This window comes from Pleuronectes platessa, chromosome 23 (assembly GCF_947347685.1).
Source record: "Pleuronectes platessa chromosome 23, fPlePla1.1, whole genome shotgun sequence".
NCBI lineage: Eukaryota > Metazoa > Chordata > Actinopteri > Pleuronectiformes > Pleuronectidae > Pleuronectes > Pleuronectes platessa.
Genome location: NC_070648.1, coordinates 9543852 through 9563228, shown reverse-complemented (window position 1 = coordinate 9563228; position 19377 = coordinate 9543852). Strand labels below are relative to the sequence as shown.

The window sequence follows — 19377 nt, the reverse complement described above, 5'->3', positions numbered from 1 at the left end:
AAAAAGATGGACGGCCCCTTTAAAGAGCTGAAGAAGACCGGTGAGGGCTGGAATCCTGTCCCCATACCCCGGCCTGGCCAGGTACTGAGCTTTACTACCCCATATCTTTCTATCAATCTCTTATACAATGCCTCCTTCAACGTCCTTAATGTATATCTTCTCCCCTCCGCACTTTTTTTAGTGCTTAAATAACGCATTAAAGGACGAAGGATTGGACTCATCCCTAAAACTCCCAGACAAGGTCCTGACATTCGTGAGGGACCACCCTCTGATGGAGAATAGCGTCAACGCAGCACCCCTGCTGGTCCGCAAGGGGACAAGATACACCAAGCTGGCTGTAACCAAGATAGGAGCAGAGCCAACAGGAGTGGTGCTGCACCTCGGAACAGGTGAGGAGATATAAGGACCTACATGTCGCTAAAAGCAGCTTTCTAGACATATTTAATACTTTTGGAATGAATCACAGGAAAAAAGTGTTCAAATAGTTTGTTAAAAGATGAGATGTAAAAGTTCACCATGTGATCGTGTATGTTGCAGACCGTGGGGAGCTCCACCAGGTGGAGGTAGTGGGCCAGAACACCACCCTTCTGCAGGAGATTCCTCTGTTCGCCTCAAATGAACCTGTCAACAATATATTACTACACAAGGTAAAACTACATGTATCCGTACACACCCTTCACACACATAGTCACCTGCAGTGCCAGGACATATCAGCTTTCATCTTGTGTTTCCAGGGCCAGGCTCTTGTGGGCAGCCCTCTGTCTCTGGCTCGTGTCCAGGCTGAAGGCTGCGCTCTGTATCCCAACTGTGAGCTGTGTGCCAGAGCCAGAGGACTGGGCTGTTTGTGGAGCGAGAAGGAAGCAGCCTGCAGGAGCACGGCAGCAAAGTGAGTACTACTCTCCACACAGAGAACCGGAATATGGAGGACCATACATGACTTAAGTATAAATAAATAAATGTATAAATAAATACAGAAATAAATAAATAATAAATAAATAAAAAAGGAAATAAATTAATTAATACAGAAATAAATGAATAAATACGTTAATAACGACAGAAATAAATAAATAAATAAATGTCTTAAATATATTTGCACATTTATTTATTTATTCCCTGATTTATTTTTCGGTTTCAGTGTCCTTATGCTAATGAGAAAGGCGGGCAGGATTGGTCAACTGAGCTACACACACCTACACACACAGGCCCCGGGGCTCCGCCCCCCACACCACCACACACTCGCTCAGAGACACAGGCAGTGGCTGAGACTTGAGCTCGTCACCGTGAAGCAGCCGCTCAGTGACTTTGTAGAACAGTGGAAACACAGAGTTTCTCTGGTCACATCTGCTCAGAGATCAGCTGCTTCATGGCCAGAGCAGAAGCTGCAGGTGGTTTGTACCGAGCTGGAGTTTCTGTTTCCTCCTCCTTTCTGCTGTCTCCTTGTGCTCAGTACAAAACGAGACGTGGCGCTCACAGTCAGGACTACTGACACCTAAATCGTCCCAATTAAAAATAACCTTAACTAACCCTCTGAACTTGAACTAGTTCATTTTAAGTGTGAACTGGCTCAACGCTGCAAACAGCTACTGGACACCAGTCAGCATTGAGAGGCAGAAGTAGTAGGGATGGATCATTACACTCCTGTGACCAATCCTGCATGAGACTGCGGTTAGGCCCGCCTTTCTCATTAGCATAAGGACACTGAAATCGAAAAATAAATCAGGGAATAAATAAAAAATGTGCAAATGTATTTAAGACATTTATTTATTTATTTCTGTCGTTATTAACGTATTTATTTATTTATTTCTGTATTAATTAATTAATTTCCTTTTTTATTTATTTATTAATTTATTTATTTCTGTATTCATTTATTTATTTCTGTATTTATTTATTTATACTTAAGTCATATATGGTCCTCCATACCGTAAGACTTCCAGGAATGAAAATCACAGGCAGGCAGCAACTGTATTGATTTAGAAAAGCTTAGTTAAGTGTAAAAATGTAGCTATATTTCTGATCAGCATGTTCATTAATTTACATTAGTTTGATAGTGGAAACACTAAAGTAATTTTTTGTAAAAAAAACGATAGCTAGTGAGCAGAGCTGAAGTAAAACGTCTAATGATGATGTTGAGTAGATACCAGAAAACAAGAGATACAACCTTCACTAATCATATCACACTTGATACATCATTAATAGATTATTATTATTATTTGTGGATGTGTTTTTAAATGCAAAGGAAAAGGAAAGACTTCTGTTCCTTCTGAAACATTTGATGCAAAGGTTTGACTACATTTTGTGTGTGTGTGTGTGTCCAGGCCTGTTCCAGGTGATTCGGTTGAGGAGGCCTTGAGGAAATGTGATTTAAAGGAGGGTACGTGTATTCCACTTTCATGTGGTGATCACACACAATGCAAATTAAGTTAAGCATCAATTTAGAACAAGTATCATATACCCCCGTCTTCTGTTATTCACCTCTCTGCTGTCTCGCGGCTCTGCTCTCTCTCCTCCAGGGCATTGCTCTCCTTCCACCAGGGAGCTGCAAGTTTCCATCGGCCTGCGCCTCCTGTTGCCGTGCGTCCAGCTGACTCCCAGGCCCTGCAGCTGGGAACATCCTCTCCACAGACACACCCGGCAACATCACTCTGACCTGGAGGTGACGGTCACAGAGGAGAGCCTGGGAAAATACATCTGCACATGCCAGGTACTACTGCACTGATGTTAACTGCAAGTTCTTTATTTTGTTTCAAATGTTGCTTCTCTATATTTACATTTTCACGCTACATACAGGTCAATTCACACTCTCTCTCTTTTCGTCTTGGTTCCAGGAGGTGAGACCAGGTAGCAGAGACCACACCCCCTGTCGTAGAGCAGCCTATCACCTCACACTAAAAGGCCCTAAAGCTGGGGGAACAGTAGCCACAGCCGGTGGTCGTCACGTCCTGGCTGTCTACATCCTTTTCTTCTGTGCGGGTGTAGCGTTCGGTATGTTTGTCCTGTACTTCTTGACCCGGCGACGCAACATTGGACGCCAGGGCCACCAGCTGCCAGATAATTCGCTGTCGTCTGGGAAGGGGCAGGACTTAAGGCCGAATTATACTCGTGTTGCACGGACGCACGCATGCACGCAAGACACGCAACACGCCCCTTTCGTGCCCTCTGCGGGCTTGCGTGCGTCCGCCAATTTTTCTAACTACACGACAAAACGACGCGAGCCTCACGCAGCCCGCAAGGCTTGTGATTGGTCTGCTTACTACATCCCGTCCGGAGTCTAGTTTCCGGTTTCATGCCCCACAATACGCGGAAATCACGGAAGATTTAGAAGAACGAATATGGAACAAATAGAAGAGCACTTGGCAGAAGAGATCCGAAAGTATGACCACTTGTATAACCCGTCACTGACTGGCCGATTTGTCCGCCAGAAATAGGCTATTAGGAGCCGGAGTGGCGATGTAAATAAAGATTCGACGAAGAAGAAACGTCTCTTCTTTGTGTGTTTTGTTTTCGAAACAAAACGTTACTCCGCCTAGTGTTCTGGCGGTGAATTGCGTTGCAACATGCGCAACACGTGAGTGAAGCATAAACCAAAACGAGTCCGTCGATGCAGCTGCGTGGCCTTCCGCGGTTGCAGTCGCAGGAGTATAATTAGGCCTTTACTCGGCTCTTCTGCCACTCCGCAGTCCCCGAGCAGCGCCAGCTTGCTGTCGGAGGGATTCCGGCTTATGGCCGAATTATTCTCGTGTTGCACGGACGCACGCATGCACGCAAGACACGCAACACGCCCCTTTCGTGGCCTCTGGCATCTTGCGTGCGTCCGTCGATTTTTCTAACTATACAACAAAACGACGCGAGCCTCACGCAGCCCGCAAGCCTTGTGATTGGTCGTCTTACTACATCCCGTCCGGAGCCTAGTTTCCGGTTTCATGCCCCACAATACGCGGAAATCACGGAAGATTTAGAAGAACGAATATGGACCAAATAGATGAGCACTTGGCAGAAGAGATCCGAAAGTATGACCACTTGTATAACCCGTCACTGACTGGCCGATTTGTCTGCCAGAAATAGGCTATGAGGAGCCGGAGTGGCGATGTAAATAAACATTCGACGAAGAAGAAGACGTCTCTTCTTTTTGTGTTTTGTTTTCGAAAAAAAAAGTTACTCCGCCTAGTGTTCTGGCGGTGAATTGCGTTGCAACACGCGCAGCAAGTTAAAGAAGCATAAACCAAAACGAGTCCATCGATGCAGCTGCGTGGCCTTCCGCGGTTGCAGTCGCAGGACTATAATTCAGCCTTAACGGAGAAGCGAAACGGGACCGCGACCAAGACCACGTGAACCACCCTCCTCAGCAACCAGGGGAATGGTGGTCCCCACGGTAACAGCTACAGCGGGACCCTGATCCACAGCAACCCAAGCAATGGCCACGGGAACGCCTTGTACACCAACTGCAACACGAGTAGCAGTCGGCTGAAGCTTGCCTCCGAAATTCTAGCTGCAGACATGTTGGACGCAAGGACAGTGGAGAGGGTGAGGCCTAAGGTGGTAGAGAGGGAGTCAGGGGAGGGGGACGAGGTGGATGAAGGGCTGGGGGACGGGTTAGGGGAAGGAATAAAAGGACTAGAGGAGGAGCTTGCCAGCTTTCCCATGTTTAAATCACCAGCACCACTGGCTCAGTGTGAGGAAAGCTCAATATGACAAAGTGATACAAAAATATCAATAATTGCACCATTTTTGCTTCCTCCATATAAACTGAGTACTGCTGGGAGGGATGCCAAATGGCTACTGCCAAATGCCTTTGAAAGGGAGCTGTGGCTCAAAGAGAGACTACAGAGACGTAAGGAAAATATGTGAGTAAGAGAGACGTATAGAGAGAACTGCGAGTGTTGGGATGGACTGTCACAGCTAAATAAATGTATCAGATGTAAATAAATAAAACTGTAAATATAAGCTGTGGACAGGACAGTGAGCGTGACTCTGGGCATTTCAGATGTCACAGTGAATCAAAGGTTCAAGTTCACCCATCAGCAAGAAAGTCTACAGCTGCCCAGAAATATCACTGTTCACCTGTACCGTAACTCAGAAGGCAAACGAATTTCAACAGGGATGTGGAAGCAATCTGCGGAACGGACCATGAGCCACAATCACCTTGTGTGTGGATTTCAACATAAAAATGTGTTGGATTTTTCTGTCCTGTTGTTTTATAATAAAGACACAAAAGTTGCTGTTTACCTGGTATCACTGTTCCCATATGGATCTACACCCAAATTGAATGGCTTCTTCCGTTGTCGTGTCCCACTCCGCCACAAAGTTTCATGTAAACCAGTTGCGTAGTTTTTAATGATTGCACATACAGTTCACATACACTGGTGCACATAGTCCTCTCTCACTCTAGTCCAGGGGACTTCAACTAAAATGGGTCCAGACATCAACCCTCCTCCCCTTCTGGGGTCCGGATAAGTAGAGACATACAAATATGGGCTCTGACTAAATCATCTTAATTTACATTTTTATTGCACAAGGTTGCTTTTGTAACAATACAAAATCAAACACAATTTGGCAAAAATACAATGCCTATTCTGGACAAACATGAATTTGCATATAGGCCTACATTATTTTTAACCATCAAAGATGCGACATCCTCAAAGGTTGAACTGAACGACTCAGTGTCGTTCTCAAACAGGAATGTAAATGTAAAAGAATGTCATTCTTGAACGGTATTTGGATTTGATAATGTTAAGTGTTTTTTTCAAGTGAATGCAATTCGCTTCCTCATTCTTCTGTTGATTTTTTTTAATCTTGCCATTGAAATAGGCCATTACTTCTCAGAATAACTTCATGACTTTAATGCTATGTCTGTGAATTGTTGTTGCTTCATACAACCATCAAGCAATTCATCTGGCTTTCTGTAGCCAAACAGCTTAAAGTCAGTTTCATAGAGCTTGTACAGCTTCATCCTTTCCACTAGAGGCACTTTTCTGAACCAGCCTGACAAATACTCAGGAGTTGTAATGTTGACATAGGAAGGAGGGAACTTAATGTCGTTCTGCAGCTTTAAGGTGTTCAGTAGCTGTTCAGCATCCTCCTGTAGAGTCTCCTGATGGCCAATGAAATCATACCTGAGAAATAAAACCAACCAGTATCAACCTTTAGGTAAATTTACATCAACATTGCAGAGAACAGGATCGTTGCAGCATTCAAAATGTCCTTACTGAATGAGGCAGGGGTGGCACAGACGATGCATCTGCCTCCAGTGAGGATCAAAGGGCAGATTCTGCTCAGTCTGTGGGTCCAGAAGATATTGAATAAAGTTGTAAAATGTAATGCGTGGTGGATAAGGCGGGTGGTCGTAGAGACGCTGGATGTGTTGGCTGAGGGGGTTATAGTAGTAGTCGTTCTTCGAATCTTCGAATTTGTCTCGGAAGGCGGAGATGAGACGGACGAACGGGTCCCGTACAAACAGGAATTTGGTGTAGTGCTTCAGCTTTGCCTGTGGTTAACAAATACAATACACATGAACACTCTGCCATACTAACTGTGTTGAAACTGAATCAACTCATAGCGAGACAAACTTTTGGTTTGTAAGTTTAAACATACTTCTCAGGTCACCATATGGACTCACCTTCCTCTCTATTCTTGTGTGGTTGCTTAAAAGACGTAAGTTGCCAAAGCCATGAACGTACTGATCATATATGGAACTAGGGTCCTGATATGGCTCCCCGTGTTTCAGTACATACATCACCCTCTTCCAGTTGGTACATGCAACCTGAGAGACAGAGTTTACAGCCAGCGGGGCATTTAGCTATAAAGTATGTTCCTAAACAATCTTGTGTGCTGTGTGTTCATGTCCGTGTCACCTTGGGAATGTAACAGTAGATGATGCCGTGCTTGTCATCCACAACGAGGTTCTCCAGCTCACTGTCACTCAAGTCTTCAAGACTGCGTTTCCCCTTAGAAATGGCCTCTTTGTCATTTTCACAGATTTCTTTTAGCAGCTGTTTTCTCCCTTCCTGTAAGTTATGCATCCTTTCAGCTGTGATAAGAAGAAGCAGAAGATACATTCAGTCATCCAAAGTGTTTAGTGCTAAAAATAGCTTTAGCACTGAATTCTTACTCAAAGAGAAAATAGGTGCGACCAAAACAAAACCAAAAGCAAATGTCTCTCTTGGTGAAAGCCTCAGTCAGGTAAAGAAATGTAATACATGATAATCCAAAAGAAATCAGAGCTGAGGTCACATGTGCACCATCTACCAGTCCATGTACTAATACCCATTTCATAGGCAGTGGAGAGCTAAATGCAAACAATGAATAAAATGAACAAAATGCATTTTAAACCAAAAGCAGGATGCAGCAGGAACAGTGAGAAAATCAAGTATTATTTTTAGAAGCAATGAAAAGGTATGAAAAGCAAAGCAATGGGCACCAATAGCATAGCCCCGGCACTCTAGCAGCACCGGAGAGTCACGAGTCGCATCAAACAGACGGCGTCTGTAATATTTTATCTGATTAACAAATTTCAACACATTATAGAGACAGAACTGGGTGCAGCCTGAGAGGAGGGAAGGTTTGAGTCCTCCAATGGGAGAAGGGCTGCTATGCAGACTCGAGCCCCAATCTCTTTTGTTCTTTGTTGTATGCCTATTAATGGACTTGTTATGTTTAGATTAAATACTGGTGGAACAGGTTAACACTTCCCACATGTAAAACTTCGTACACCGACTTCCTCTAAGGCCTGCAGAACCTGTTTGCAGAGTAAGTTCATTCCACATCCTGTAAGTGTGTAAGCGGATATGAGCATGCAAGCAAATGACATTGGATATAATCACAACAATCCCTCTGTTGACGTATAACTGTACGTCACAGAATAATCAGAATAGGAAATGAAAACACGGAATATCAGTCAACAAAAATCACACGACGCTGGACACATCGACATATCCCTCAGCCACGTCGTCATATTCTACCTCCTGTGCTATGTTCTGGTCATACTCTGGCAGATTATATTCCCTGTGCATGGCCTGAGGGAATAGTGGCAGGTAATTGCCAGCGTCATGGTCAGAATCCATGTCATCGAGGAGTGGCATCATAGGCGCATGTTCACCATTTCGTTTTGCAACAGCTGTTTCAATAACTCGAACACATAGAGCGCGTGCACAGGGAATGCAACAAAATTCACAGCTGCCAAAAAGAGCGATGAAGACGGCTACAGACATTAGAAGGGCTGTTACCATTTTGGACAATTTGCTCAAATATCCTGTCATATAATCATCTCATGATGGCACTCCTGAGTGCTCTTTTAATTCTACAGATAGGGCTTTTAGACCATTTAGTGCTTTGGACAAAGTCCCATCAGGAGCTGTGTTGTTGGGAATACAAGTGCAACATTCTCCACCGAACAAAGAGCAAACGCCACCTTTTTCAGCTGGCAATAGATCAAGAGCCACCCTATACTGGAAGGCCATCAGGGATGTGGCGGACAGTTGTTCATGGATTGCAGCTGCAGCCTCACGTGTGAGGTTGGACAAATGCTGGACATTGAAATGGATGTAGTTGATGCGATCGACATTCTTGATGGGTGTGACCGGGAAGATTGCTCTTAACAGAGGCATGCTCTCAAACCCAGCTGCTATATTCTCTGCTAATTTATATTCACCAGGAACGCCACGGGGAATTCCTATCGCATCTATGTAGACTGGGGAATTGGACATGGGGTCAATGTAGCGTTTGGACGCGGACCCAACCTTTGAGCTGCTATATCACCTGCTGAGGCTTGAATACCGTTACAGGAGACGGGAAAGAGACCAGTGCACAGGTACCATAACAATAGGGAGGTAGCCACCCGACGACCTTTCTTCCAATGCCACCATACGTCTGCTCTAGCCACGGTAAGGGTGGAGGCCAAAGCATTACCTGTAATATTAATCGAGGTATGACACCTGTCAGAGGGAATTGTTCCCATACTTCTTCCCGGAGTGCTTTCTGAGGAACGATGGATACAGGTGTAGTTAGCATGGGTTCGGGGGTCAAAATATTGTGGAGTGGCATTTTGGGGAGCCATTGTGAACCATAGATCACACAGTTGGGTGCAGGGTTTTGTTTGGACATTAAATCAAGCAGGCATATCATGTCTGAAGTATTCAATGGTTTTTGATTTGTTCCATTTAGGTTGGTTTGTTCGAAAGGTGTTGCCACCATTTTAAGTGTGGAACGTGGTCCAGCACAGACTATACACTCCCCAAAACCAGCCCCTTTCGCAGCCAATGAGATCCATGCATTCGTGGATCCATATCCAGTTTCTGCCCCCAACGTGTCCTCATAATTCAATTCTTCAGTGGGATACGCTTTTATGCCGCTACCCTGAGTAACTTGGGCTAAGGCTTTAGGTTTGGTTGTGTCGTTACCTTGTGATTTGGTTGTATTGGGAAATACTTGCTCTACTACCAAAGGAACCATTGGATCTGTCCCAGAGGCATAGGCGAACATTGACAAATACAGTTTGTTTTGATCCAATATCTGATAGTATGTTCCAGTGGATCCTGTTTGGGTTTGGAGTTGAGTCAGATTCATTTCAGAGAAATCAACATTCAGTAATACATAAGAGCCACCACCATTATGTTGTGGTTGTTTAATCCCTCCTGTTACAGAGATCTTGCTTTGTAGCATTCTAGCTGACACTGTAGTAGGTGAGGGATTCCAATCATATCCTGTGTAGGCAAATGAGGAGGACCAGTCGGTGTAGGGTAGGGGATTCAAGTAATAATGGTCATTGCGATGTTGTGGACAGCAGAAATGCTTACAAAGGTCAATTTGGAACGTGACCTTGGCCATTCCTGGTACAGTTAGACAAATTGGTGTGTTGGACCATCCCGCCCCTTTCCATGTACATGTTTTGGTGATTGGAGTGGTGGGGGATGTACTCCTTCTTAGTCTGCTGTGTGACACATTTGGATGCGAGTTTGTTGTATTTAGGATTGGTGGCAGGGCTTGATTACTCTGAATTTGCTGACTGGAATTTGCGTGCGCGTTAACGCAGCGGATATGAGCACGCAAGCCAATGACATTTGATATAATCACAACAAAAGACAGCCAATACTGGTTTGCATTTGAGTTCTGAAATACCACACTTTGATATACATTTCCAGCGCTAGCTAAAGTGAAGAGTATCTTCTCAGAAATGGGTCATGAAATACTGTGAGAGAAGAAAATGCACTTGTAGGTAAAATAAATGAATCAATCCAACTTTATTGTCTGTTGAAGCGTTCATACAGGCTAGCGCAGTTCAAATAGGTTCACAATTGACTGAAGTCAGAAATGAATATAAATACTGACAATCTAATCACATAGAAACACTGTAAGCCCCAAAAAAGTAAATCTTAATACAAAAAAGAAGAGCACTAGAAGAAAAGTCCACCACAACACCCACACACACACAGTGGTATAAGATAATCAAAGCAATGCTGTGCTGTGTTACTAGGGTTTTGTTACGGAGGAAAAATCAACAGAGCGCAGGTAAATGAGGATGTAGAACAATAACCTGACGTCAAGAAATGCAGGTTTTACATGCAGGTTACATGTAGGCCACTCAATAGTCAGGCTGCAGTTGAGTCATCAACTCTGTATATCTCCCGAATACACCCATATGTATGAGCACCGTCCTTCAGCTGAATTAAGATTTTCTCTGCAATTTAGAAACGTAATTTTCTCTACATTTTCCTTCTGTATTCCCACATGAGCTCACCTGGACATTTTCCGGACACTCACACATTTAGACTCATAAAAGCAGTGATGTTTAAAGTACTTGAAAGTCATACTTGAGTGAAAGTACATATATCTTACCTGAAAGTGACTCCGGTAAAAGTAAAAGTCATCCGTCAGAAAATGAATTGAGTAAAAGTCTTAAAGTAGCTCATATTAAATTAAGTATCAAAAGCATCTGGTGTTTAAATGTACTTAAGTATCAAAAGTAAAGTACAAGCACCAACATTAAAAATGCAAAGTGATTTTTATAGTAGTCCTATACAGGCACAAAACAACCCAAAATTGTTCTCTTCAGGATTTATTTCAACTGACTGAAAAATAACAGCAACAATATATATATATAATGTATACTTTTACAAATTTGGAACCCCATATGCTGAGGTTCAAATATTATTGGACTAGTGCATTTGAACTTCTAGAGACAACAAATAATCAACAGAACAGAATAAACAAGTGCCTCTTGCGTCTACCTAAAACCACTAATAGACCACAGTATAACCACTATATAATTCAGTAAATATCACTAAACATGGACCTTTCATCAGTAGCAGTAGTGATACACAATGCCCCTTATGATAACTCAGCAAAGGGAAACAAGTTCTAGGCACACAAAACTAAAAACAGGAATCGCAGAAAGGACTAGAGTGAGTACCTGTCGCTGGCCTAGCTTAAAAGCCTTATGTATATTTGGTTATGCCTCAAATGTGTTTGTCTTCTCCCGGATATCCTTGTCGTGCTCTGTTATACAAACTGTTATATGCTTAAATTCAACTGAAGGGACACAGAAAAGTCACAGTGAGCGAATAAGTCTAATAATCATGTTTCCATGTATTTCTCTCATTTACCCAGATATGATCATAATTACATTACATTAAATTACATTTCATTTAGCTGACGCTTTTATCCAAAGCGACTTACAATAAGTGCATCAACTCCGAGGGTACAGACCCAGAACAACAAGAATCAAGAAAGTACAATTTCTTCAAAATAAAACAAAACAACAAAGTGCTATAAGTAAGTGCCATTTAAGTGCTACTAAAGTGTTAGTTTCAAAGAGTTGTCAGTTTTTTTTTGTAATAATATATGATGAATCTAGATGTTGTGTAACTGCAGCTTTACATTAGCTAAAGGTGTGTGAGGACAAACCCAGTGATCAGCTCTACAACATCTTGACCGTTGTTTTCACCATGCAGCACATGCCAGGCAACCCCAGCAGCACTTCTACGGACTCTTCCCCCCCCCAGTGGTAAGATGAGGAACAAGCAGAACCATGCACATGTTTTTTTGACACTCTTGGAAAGAAGAAATAATTTTTCTCCTTTAACTCTCAGTCAGAAATGGAATAGGCTTTTCCCTAAATGTTGATCCTTTTTATATTTGACGAAATGAGAAATGAACTCTTATTACTCTTTTTTTACAGGGAACGTGAGGAGCTGTCGGCAGTGTGTGTTTTCAGCTTGTCTGACATCATCAAAGTGATGGATGGCCCCTTTAAAGAGCTGAAAAAGACCGGTGAGGGCTGGAATCCTGTCCCCACACCCCGGCCTGGCCAGGTACTGAGCTTTACTACCCCATTTCTTTCTTTCAATCTCTTTAATGTATATATTCTCCCCTCCACATCTTTTTTAGTGATTAAATAACGCATTAAAGGCCGAAGGATTGGACTCATCCCTAAAACTCCCAGACAAGGTTCTGATATTCGTGAGGGACCACCCTCTGATGGAGAACAACGTCAACGCAGCACCCCTGCTGGTCCGCAAGGGGACAAGATACACCAAGCTGGCTGTAACCAAGATAGGAGCAGAGCCAACAGGAGTGGTGCTGCACCTCGGAACAGGTGAGGAGATATAAGGACCTACATGTCGCTAACAGCATCTTTCTAGACATATTTAATACTTTGGGGATTAATCACAGGAAAAAAGTGTTCAAATAGTTTGTTAAAAGATGAGATGTAAAAGTTCACCATGTGATCATGTATGTTGCAGACCGTGGGGAGCTCCACCAGGTGGAGGTAGTGGGCCAGAACACCACCCTTCTGCAGGAGATTCCTCTGTTCGCCTCAAATGAACCTGTCAACAATATATTACTACACACGGTAAAACTACATGCATCCGTACACACCCTTCACATACATAGTCACCTGCAGTGCCAGGACATATCAGCTTTCATCTTGTGTTTCCAGGGCCAGGCTCTTGTGGGCAGCCCTCTGTCTCTGGCTCGTGTCCAGGCTGAAGGCTGCGCTCTGTATCCCAACTGTGAGCTGTGTGCCAGAGCCAGAGGACTGGGCTGTGTGTGGAGCGAGAAGGAAGCAGCCTGCAGGAGCACGGCAGCAAAGTGAGTACTACTCTCCACACAGAGAACCGGAATAAGGAGGACCATACATGACTTAAGTATAAATAAATAAATAAATAAATAAATACAGAAATAAATAAATGAATCAATAAATAAAAAAGGAAATTAATTAATTAATACAGAAATAAATAAATAAATACGTTAATAATGACAGAAATAAATAAATAAATGTCTTAAATATATTTGCACATTTATTTATTTATTCCCTGATTTATTTTTTCGATTTCAGTGTCCTTATGCTAATGAGAAAGGCGGGCAGGATTGGTCAACTGAGCTACACACACACACAGGCCCCGGGGCTCCGCCCCCCACACCACCACACACTCGCTCAGTGACACAGGCAGTGGCTGAGACTTGAGCTCGTCACCGTGAAGCAGCCGCTCAGTGACTTTGTAGAACAGTGGAAACAGTGAAAACACAGAGTTTCTCTGGTCACATCTGCTCAGAGATCAGCTGCTTCATGGGCAGAGCAGAAGCTGCAGGTGGTCTGAGGTGTTGAACATTCATTACTGTAAATTTTGAATCTTGTATTAAAATAGTAGTTTATAGGTTTGGTGGTAGACTTACTTGGTACATCTGCATTGTTCTTTAATTAAGCAAGGATCAGCTTGCTGTAATAAACTAAAACAGGCTTCATTGCAGAATGCTAGTGTGTATTGTCACTTCCTTGAAATTTATAACTGAGGGGTATGCATACCTCTGCAGGGTTCCTACGGACATGAAAAGTCATGGAATTGTAAAATGTTTATTTCCAGGACTGAAAAATACATGCTATTTTCATATACGCTGAGTTTTACATAATTCATATGCTTTTAAAAGAAATGTGCTCAAAATATAAGCAGCTATACGCTCTCATACTAATTGAGAAGTCTGTGTGGAGGCAGGTGTGATAATTAACTATGCAGGGAAGTATAGATTTAACCATGCTTGGCTACAAATGGAAAAGTACATTCCATGGGTTATAACAGAACCTCAAAGTGAAATGCAGATCTGTTCTCATGGGATGTTGGTTGTGGTTACAAGCAGTTACACAAACAGCATGAGTTACACAGTGAAGACACTAAGGTTATGGCAATGAAGTGCGTCAGTTAAGAGGACGACCCCCTTGAAAGAGACTCAAAAGAATACAGTGTATGAGTTACCTTTATTGTGTAGATAACATGTGAGGCATCAACTTAGTATAAAAGGGTCATGACATTGCTTAAATTATATAATACATTTCCTCCAGGTGTCTGTATATCTAGATCATTTGTTCGATTTAAGAGTCCACTCTTTCTTACACTGCTGCTTTTCTTAACCCTACTGGCATTCTGGAGTCATGTCAGACTTCACCAAACGTAGGAGGCCACTGTGTTTTAATTGTGTCCCTGGTTTATAAAACACACATTAGTCCGCAGTGAAGATTCTCGCAGCGATATCGTCTAACATCCAGTCCACTCCCGTTAACAGGTTCTCTCCCGTCACCGCGCTGCAACTAACGATGCACCAGTGATGGCTTTTAATCTCGTCCAGAGCCAGAGCCTACAGGAACAAAGTGACAACATAGATTCTGATGCGCCAATTCTAGTCAAATTAAGTGTAATATGACAAAGAAACAGCACTAATAAGACTGTGGGGCATTACACAAGTGAAACACAGTAAGGGATCCTTTCAATGCGAATGTAAATGTCACCTCTTGAATCGCCTCTTTAGTCAGAGCTCCAGGTAAATCCTGTTTGTTTGCAAATATCAGCAGTGTTGCACCAGCTAACCTCTGCAGGGAGGAAAGAAAAAAGGACGAGAACACTATCAGTCATTTTTAAATGCAAAGGAGCAGCTTGATGCACCTTAACTTGAAAATAACAAGACTGGGATTTCGCACTGCTGTCTGAGTGTGCACTGGTTCAGAAACTTTCAGAAAATAGACTAAAGAGAAACCGTTAACTATCTGCTAATAGAGTAAAGATATCTGAGCATTCGGAGACATATTGAAGGAGATGTGTTACCTTGTTGGTATGCACACAGCTAACCAGTCTCCACCAGTTTCATGTTTTCATAAACTCCATTCTAAGACACTTCCAGCTTAAAATATATTACACTGATACCTTTGTGTAGATTATTCAAAAAATAACCCCTGAAACCCATAAGGTTCCTTCAACAGTGTCTTGATCACAGCGGTTGAGACTTGCAGGAAACAATATAATAATAATAATAAATATATACATTTATATATATATATGTTCATATCTAAATAACAGAGTGAAGGGCATTTCATTTGTACATAACTGGACCCAGATAACGGCGAGAAGTTGATGGACACATTAACCATTAAATTTTTTTTTTTTTTACAATTTTGTAGATTTTGTCAACTTTAAGACATTGTTATTCCTTGTACGGGGCTTTTATGGGAGCAGTCTTCAGTGCTTTGTTAGATTTTTCAACTTCAGCAAATCCCCTCTTGTAACACCAGTATTATTTACTTCACCTCCTCCTTTAGCAGTTTACTGAGCTCCTGTCCGCAGTCCTGCAGTCTGAGTCTGTCGGCGCTGTCCACCACCCACAGCAGCCCATCTGTGCTCTCAAAGTAGTTCCTCCAGTAGGAATGCAGCGACTTCTGACCTCCTACGTCCCAGAAATTCAGTTTGAAACTAGAAAACACATGCAGAAGAGAACATGAGGACTTTATAGTAAGACTAGATAAAGATATCCTGATCAAATTAACAATACATTTTGTTCAAAGCAACTGATTCTTAACAAAACCAGGACAATTCCGTTCCCCCTGTGTTATGGTAAAGGAATGAAGTGAAGAGAGATCAGATAAAATTCAGAGGTGGCCACATTCTCTTAACTTTGGCAACTCAAATATAGTTGTGTTGTAATCTCCTTTACAAAGCTAATCATAGAAATTAAAGGGGTTCTCATAAAATTGTTGCTAACTGTGGATCCATCTATTCAGCGGTTCTCAGGGCCCCCCCCCCATGGCTAGGGGACCCAGGCAGATGCTTGCTCTGTCCACCCTGTGTATGAGGGACTTTCGACAGATATATGCAGAAGCAGTGAGGATGGACGACCTTCATGTTTTAAGAAGTGCACCAGGATTTTGTGCAACAAATTATTATAGCTATAGGCCTTTTCCCCAGCAGACATTTCAACATGTCAGGAAGTGACCCAGTGCTTTGTGGCAGTGTCACAGCGCGATCAATATTCTGAAGTTACATAGTAATGGGACAGTAATGAGAACGATCTTTTCGGTAAAGATTGTGCAATGTGTGATGTGTGGAAGGTGCCTGAAGAATGAGTGTCACGTCCTGCTATGATCCTGCAGTGAGTGAGTGTGTGTGTGTGCGTTACCCTCGGTGCTCCAGTGTCTTGATGTTGAAGCCCAGCGTGGGGGAGATGGTGCTCACGTCCTCGCCGTTGAACTTCTTCAGGATGGTAGTTTTCCCCGCGTTGTCCAGACCTCTGCACGAGCCACGTTAAAGATGACAATGACAACAATAACACACACACGTGACGAACAGAACTCCCTCGTAGCTCTTAGCTAGCGTGTAGCATGATACAGCACAAAACGTACGCAACAAACTCCAAACACAGCAGAACCGTTGTCCGTTATCATACCGATCACTAGGCGGATATGAAACTACCACCCGCGGTGCTGACGTTTTTAACGCCAATGAAGCTGTGCTAACGTTGTCGTATGGATGCTAAGATGTTAGCTGCTAAGCTAAACAGCCCGTTACAGACAGGATACAATATCAGGAGCCGCATCTCTCGCTCCTTCTGCTTCAGCTTCTTCAGAATCGTCAGTAAACCCATCTTCGACTCGTCCCGCTCCGCTGTTTGTATTGTGATAACTTAGCTTTCACGTGAAAGATGTCCGGTGTTCCAGTTTAACTGGCGGGCATGGCTTCTGGCGACATTCCAGATGTTGAGGCTGTTTTTCAGAGCCGGTGGCAGATTCGTCATTTTCACAAAGCGCCTGTGTGTGAAGTGCGGTGATCTACTGAAGGTCTTGCTGAAATAAAAATCCTACAAAAACCCTTCACGAGTTCATGTGTCCGTGTCAGCATCACGTTGAGACCACAATATACATTCAAATGGTAAAAAAAAAAAAAAATAGTACAAAAACCACAAACGGGATTCGAAACAACAAGCTGAAACACCATAAGCTTCTAGCCTGATGACGATCTCACTACGCCACTGAGTCGCTGAAATTTGCATCGCGCGTTAGATAAATGTCTCGTTCTGTGCTTTGTCAGATGTATATCACCAGATGTGCTTTAAGGTAACGCCCATGTCATCTGGTGATAGTCCGAACACAGAATAAACGCTTTAAACGTAATACCAGGCTTTACAAATCTGACGCTCCTCTTCATAGGAGACACAGGGAGCATTGAAGAACACACACGCGTCACCAGCTCCACTCGAAGTGCTTTTGTTTGTCTCTGGTGATCATTACAACGCGTACACACCAAACAACAGGTACATGTAAACATCCCTCACATCAACAAGGCGGAAGCTCGAGCGGTGTTTTCATGAGTTAAGTTGGTGAACGTGCTTCTAATGGACGTGTGGAGCTACACGTGTCCTCCTGTCGCTGCTGGTTAAAGTCAGCGGACGGGATTTTAAAAGATGTTCTCGTTGTTGTCGATGATCAGGTTCTGTCATCGGAGAATGAAAACAACCCAACCGCTCATCACAAAACGGGTGTGTTGGTTTTTTGTAGTTTCTGTAATGCAAGTGTTGTTTATCTGTGTGAAATCAACAGATGATCTGTCCGAAGTGTGTCGAGTGTGTTGTCAACATGACACATGTGTGACGAGGCAAATCTGGAAAAATAACTTAACGCACACGAAACGCAGACTAATAGTAAGCACGCAAACTCTTTTGTGGCTTCTGCTTTGTATGAGCGCAGGATACAGCCGTTTTCATGTTGTCGTGCGTGTGGTAAGCACACGGGCGCAGCGGTGTCCAAATGTGTGACGTGTGACCGATAACTCTGAGTTTACGGTTACATTTTGACTGTCACAAGTTAACCTGGGCGTGTTCCCTGAAACAATAACTCATGTTAAGATGTGCACAGGCTTCACAGTCAATTATTGATACAGGTGTTTATGTTTACAACTCTGGTCAGTGGTGCAGTGCGTAGTGCTGCTGTCCCGAAGTTAGTTTTTATGTGGACCACAGCAGATCGATTCCCGTGGTGGGATTTTTTCACATTTATTTTTCCAGATTTGCCTCGTCACACATGTGTCATGTTGACAACACACTCGACACACTTCGGACAGATCATCTGTTGATTTCACACAGATAAACAACACTTGCATTACAGAAACTACGAACAACCAACACACCCGTTCTGTGATGAGCGGTTGGGTTGTTTTCATTCTCCGATGACAGAACCTGATCATCGACAACAACGAGAACATCTTTTAAAATCCCGTCCGCTGACTTTAACCAGCAGCGACAGGAGGACACGTGTAGCTCCACACGTCCATTAGAAGCACGTTCACCAACTTAACTCATGAAAACACCGCTCGAGCTTCCGCCTTGTTGATGTGAGGGATGTTTACATGTACCTGTTGTTTGGTGTGTGCGCGTTGTAATGATCACCAGCGACAAACAAAAGCACTTCGAGTGGAGCTGGTGACGCGTGTGTGTTCTTCAATGCTCCCTGTGTCTCCTATGAAGAGGAGCGTCAGATTTGTAAAGCCTGGTATTACGTTTAAAGCGTTTATTCTGTGTTCGGACTATCACCAGATGACATGGGCGTTACCTGAAAGCACATCTGGTGATATACAGCTGACAAAGCAAAGAACGAGACATTTATCTAACGCGCGATGCAAATTTCAGCGACTCGGTGGCGTAGTGAGATCGTCATCAGGCTAGACGCTTATGGTGTTTCAGCTTGTTGTTTCGAATCCCGTTCAAGGTTTTTGTACTATTTTTTTTTTTTTATCATTTGAATGTATATTGCGGTCTCAACGTGATGCTGACACGGACACATGAACTCGTGAAGGGTTTTTGTAGGATTTTTATTTGAGCAAGACCTTCAGTAGATCACCGCACTTCACACACAGGCGCTTTGTGAAAATGACGAATCTGCCACCGGCTCTGAAAAACAGCCTCAACATCTGGAATGTCGCCAGAAGCCATGCCCGCCAGTTAAACTGGAACACCGGCATTCCAGGAAGTTCGTAGATGCACTTCCGCTGTCAACATAAACCGCCACTGAGTGGAACGGCAGCTGTCTGAGGGCAACTAAAGCTGCTTGTGATTTATTCAATGATCTATCGG

General features: G+C 43.2%; 4 protein-coding genes across 4 annotated transcripts; 2 read left to right on the top strand and 2 right to left on the bottom strand.

The window, feature by feature from the left end:
• Positions 1–6: 6 nt before the first annotated feature.
• LOC128430609 (semaphorin-4F-like) lies at positions 7–4689 on the top strand. The gene is made up of 8 exons (XM_053416714.1): positions 7–81; positions 182–389; positions 538–647; positions 735–886; positions 2316–2371; positions 2511–2701; positions 2826–3073; positions 4344–4689. The coding sequence occupies exons 1-8, from the start codon at positions 7–9 to the stop codon at positions 4687–4689; spliced, it is 1386 nt and encodes a 461-aa protein (XP_053272689.1).
• Positions 4690–5488: 799 nt separating this feature from the next.
• Positions 5489–7292, bottom strand: LOC128430007 (carbohydrate sulfotransferase 12). Its single transcript, XM_053415914.1, has 4 exons — positions 6849–7292; positions 6614–6757; positions 6204–6481; positions 5489–6110 (listed from the first exon to the last, which is right to left on the bottom strand). Exons 1-4 carry the CDS (start codon positions 7050–7052, stop codon positions 5828–5830), a joined length of 909 nt encoding a protein of 302 aa, XP_053271889.1. The 5' UTR covers positions 7053–7292; the 3' UTR covers positions 5489–5827.
• A 4886-nt stretch (positions 7293–12178) lies between these two features.
• On the top strand, positions 12179–13087 carry LOC128430608 (semaphorin-4A). Its single transcript, XM_053416713.1, has 4 exons — positions 12179–12302; positions 12379–12586; positions 12735–12844; positions 12932–13087. The coding sequence occupies exons 2-4, from the start codon at positions 12469–12471 to the stop codon at positions 13085–13087; spliced, it is 384 nt and encodes a 127-aa protein (XP_053272688.1). The 5' UTR covers positions 12179–12302; positions 12379–12468.
• A 1139-nt stretch (positions 13088–14226) lies between these two features.
• On the bottom strand, positions 14227–19363 carry arl2 (ADP-ribosylation factor-like 2). The gene is made up of 6 exons (XM_053415916.1): positions 19263–19363; positions 16832–16961; positions 16432–16542; positions 15566–15728; positions 14774–14854; positions 14227–14622 (listed from the first exon to the last, which is right to left on the bottom strand). Exons 2-6 carry the CDS (start codon positions 16894–16896, stop codon positions 14488–14490), a joined length of 555 nt encoding a protein of 184 aa, XP_053271891.1. The 5' UTR covers positions 16897–16961; positions 19263–19363; the 3' UTR covers positions 14227–14487.
• Positions 19364–19377: the final 14 nt, after the last annotated feature.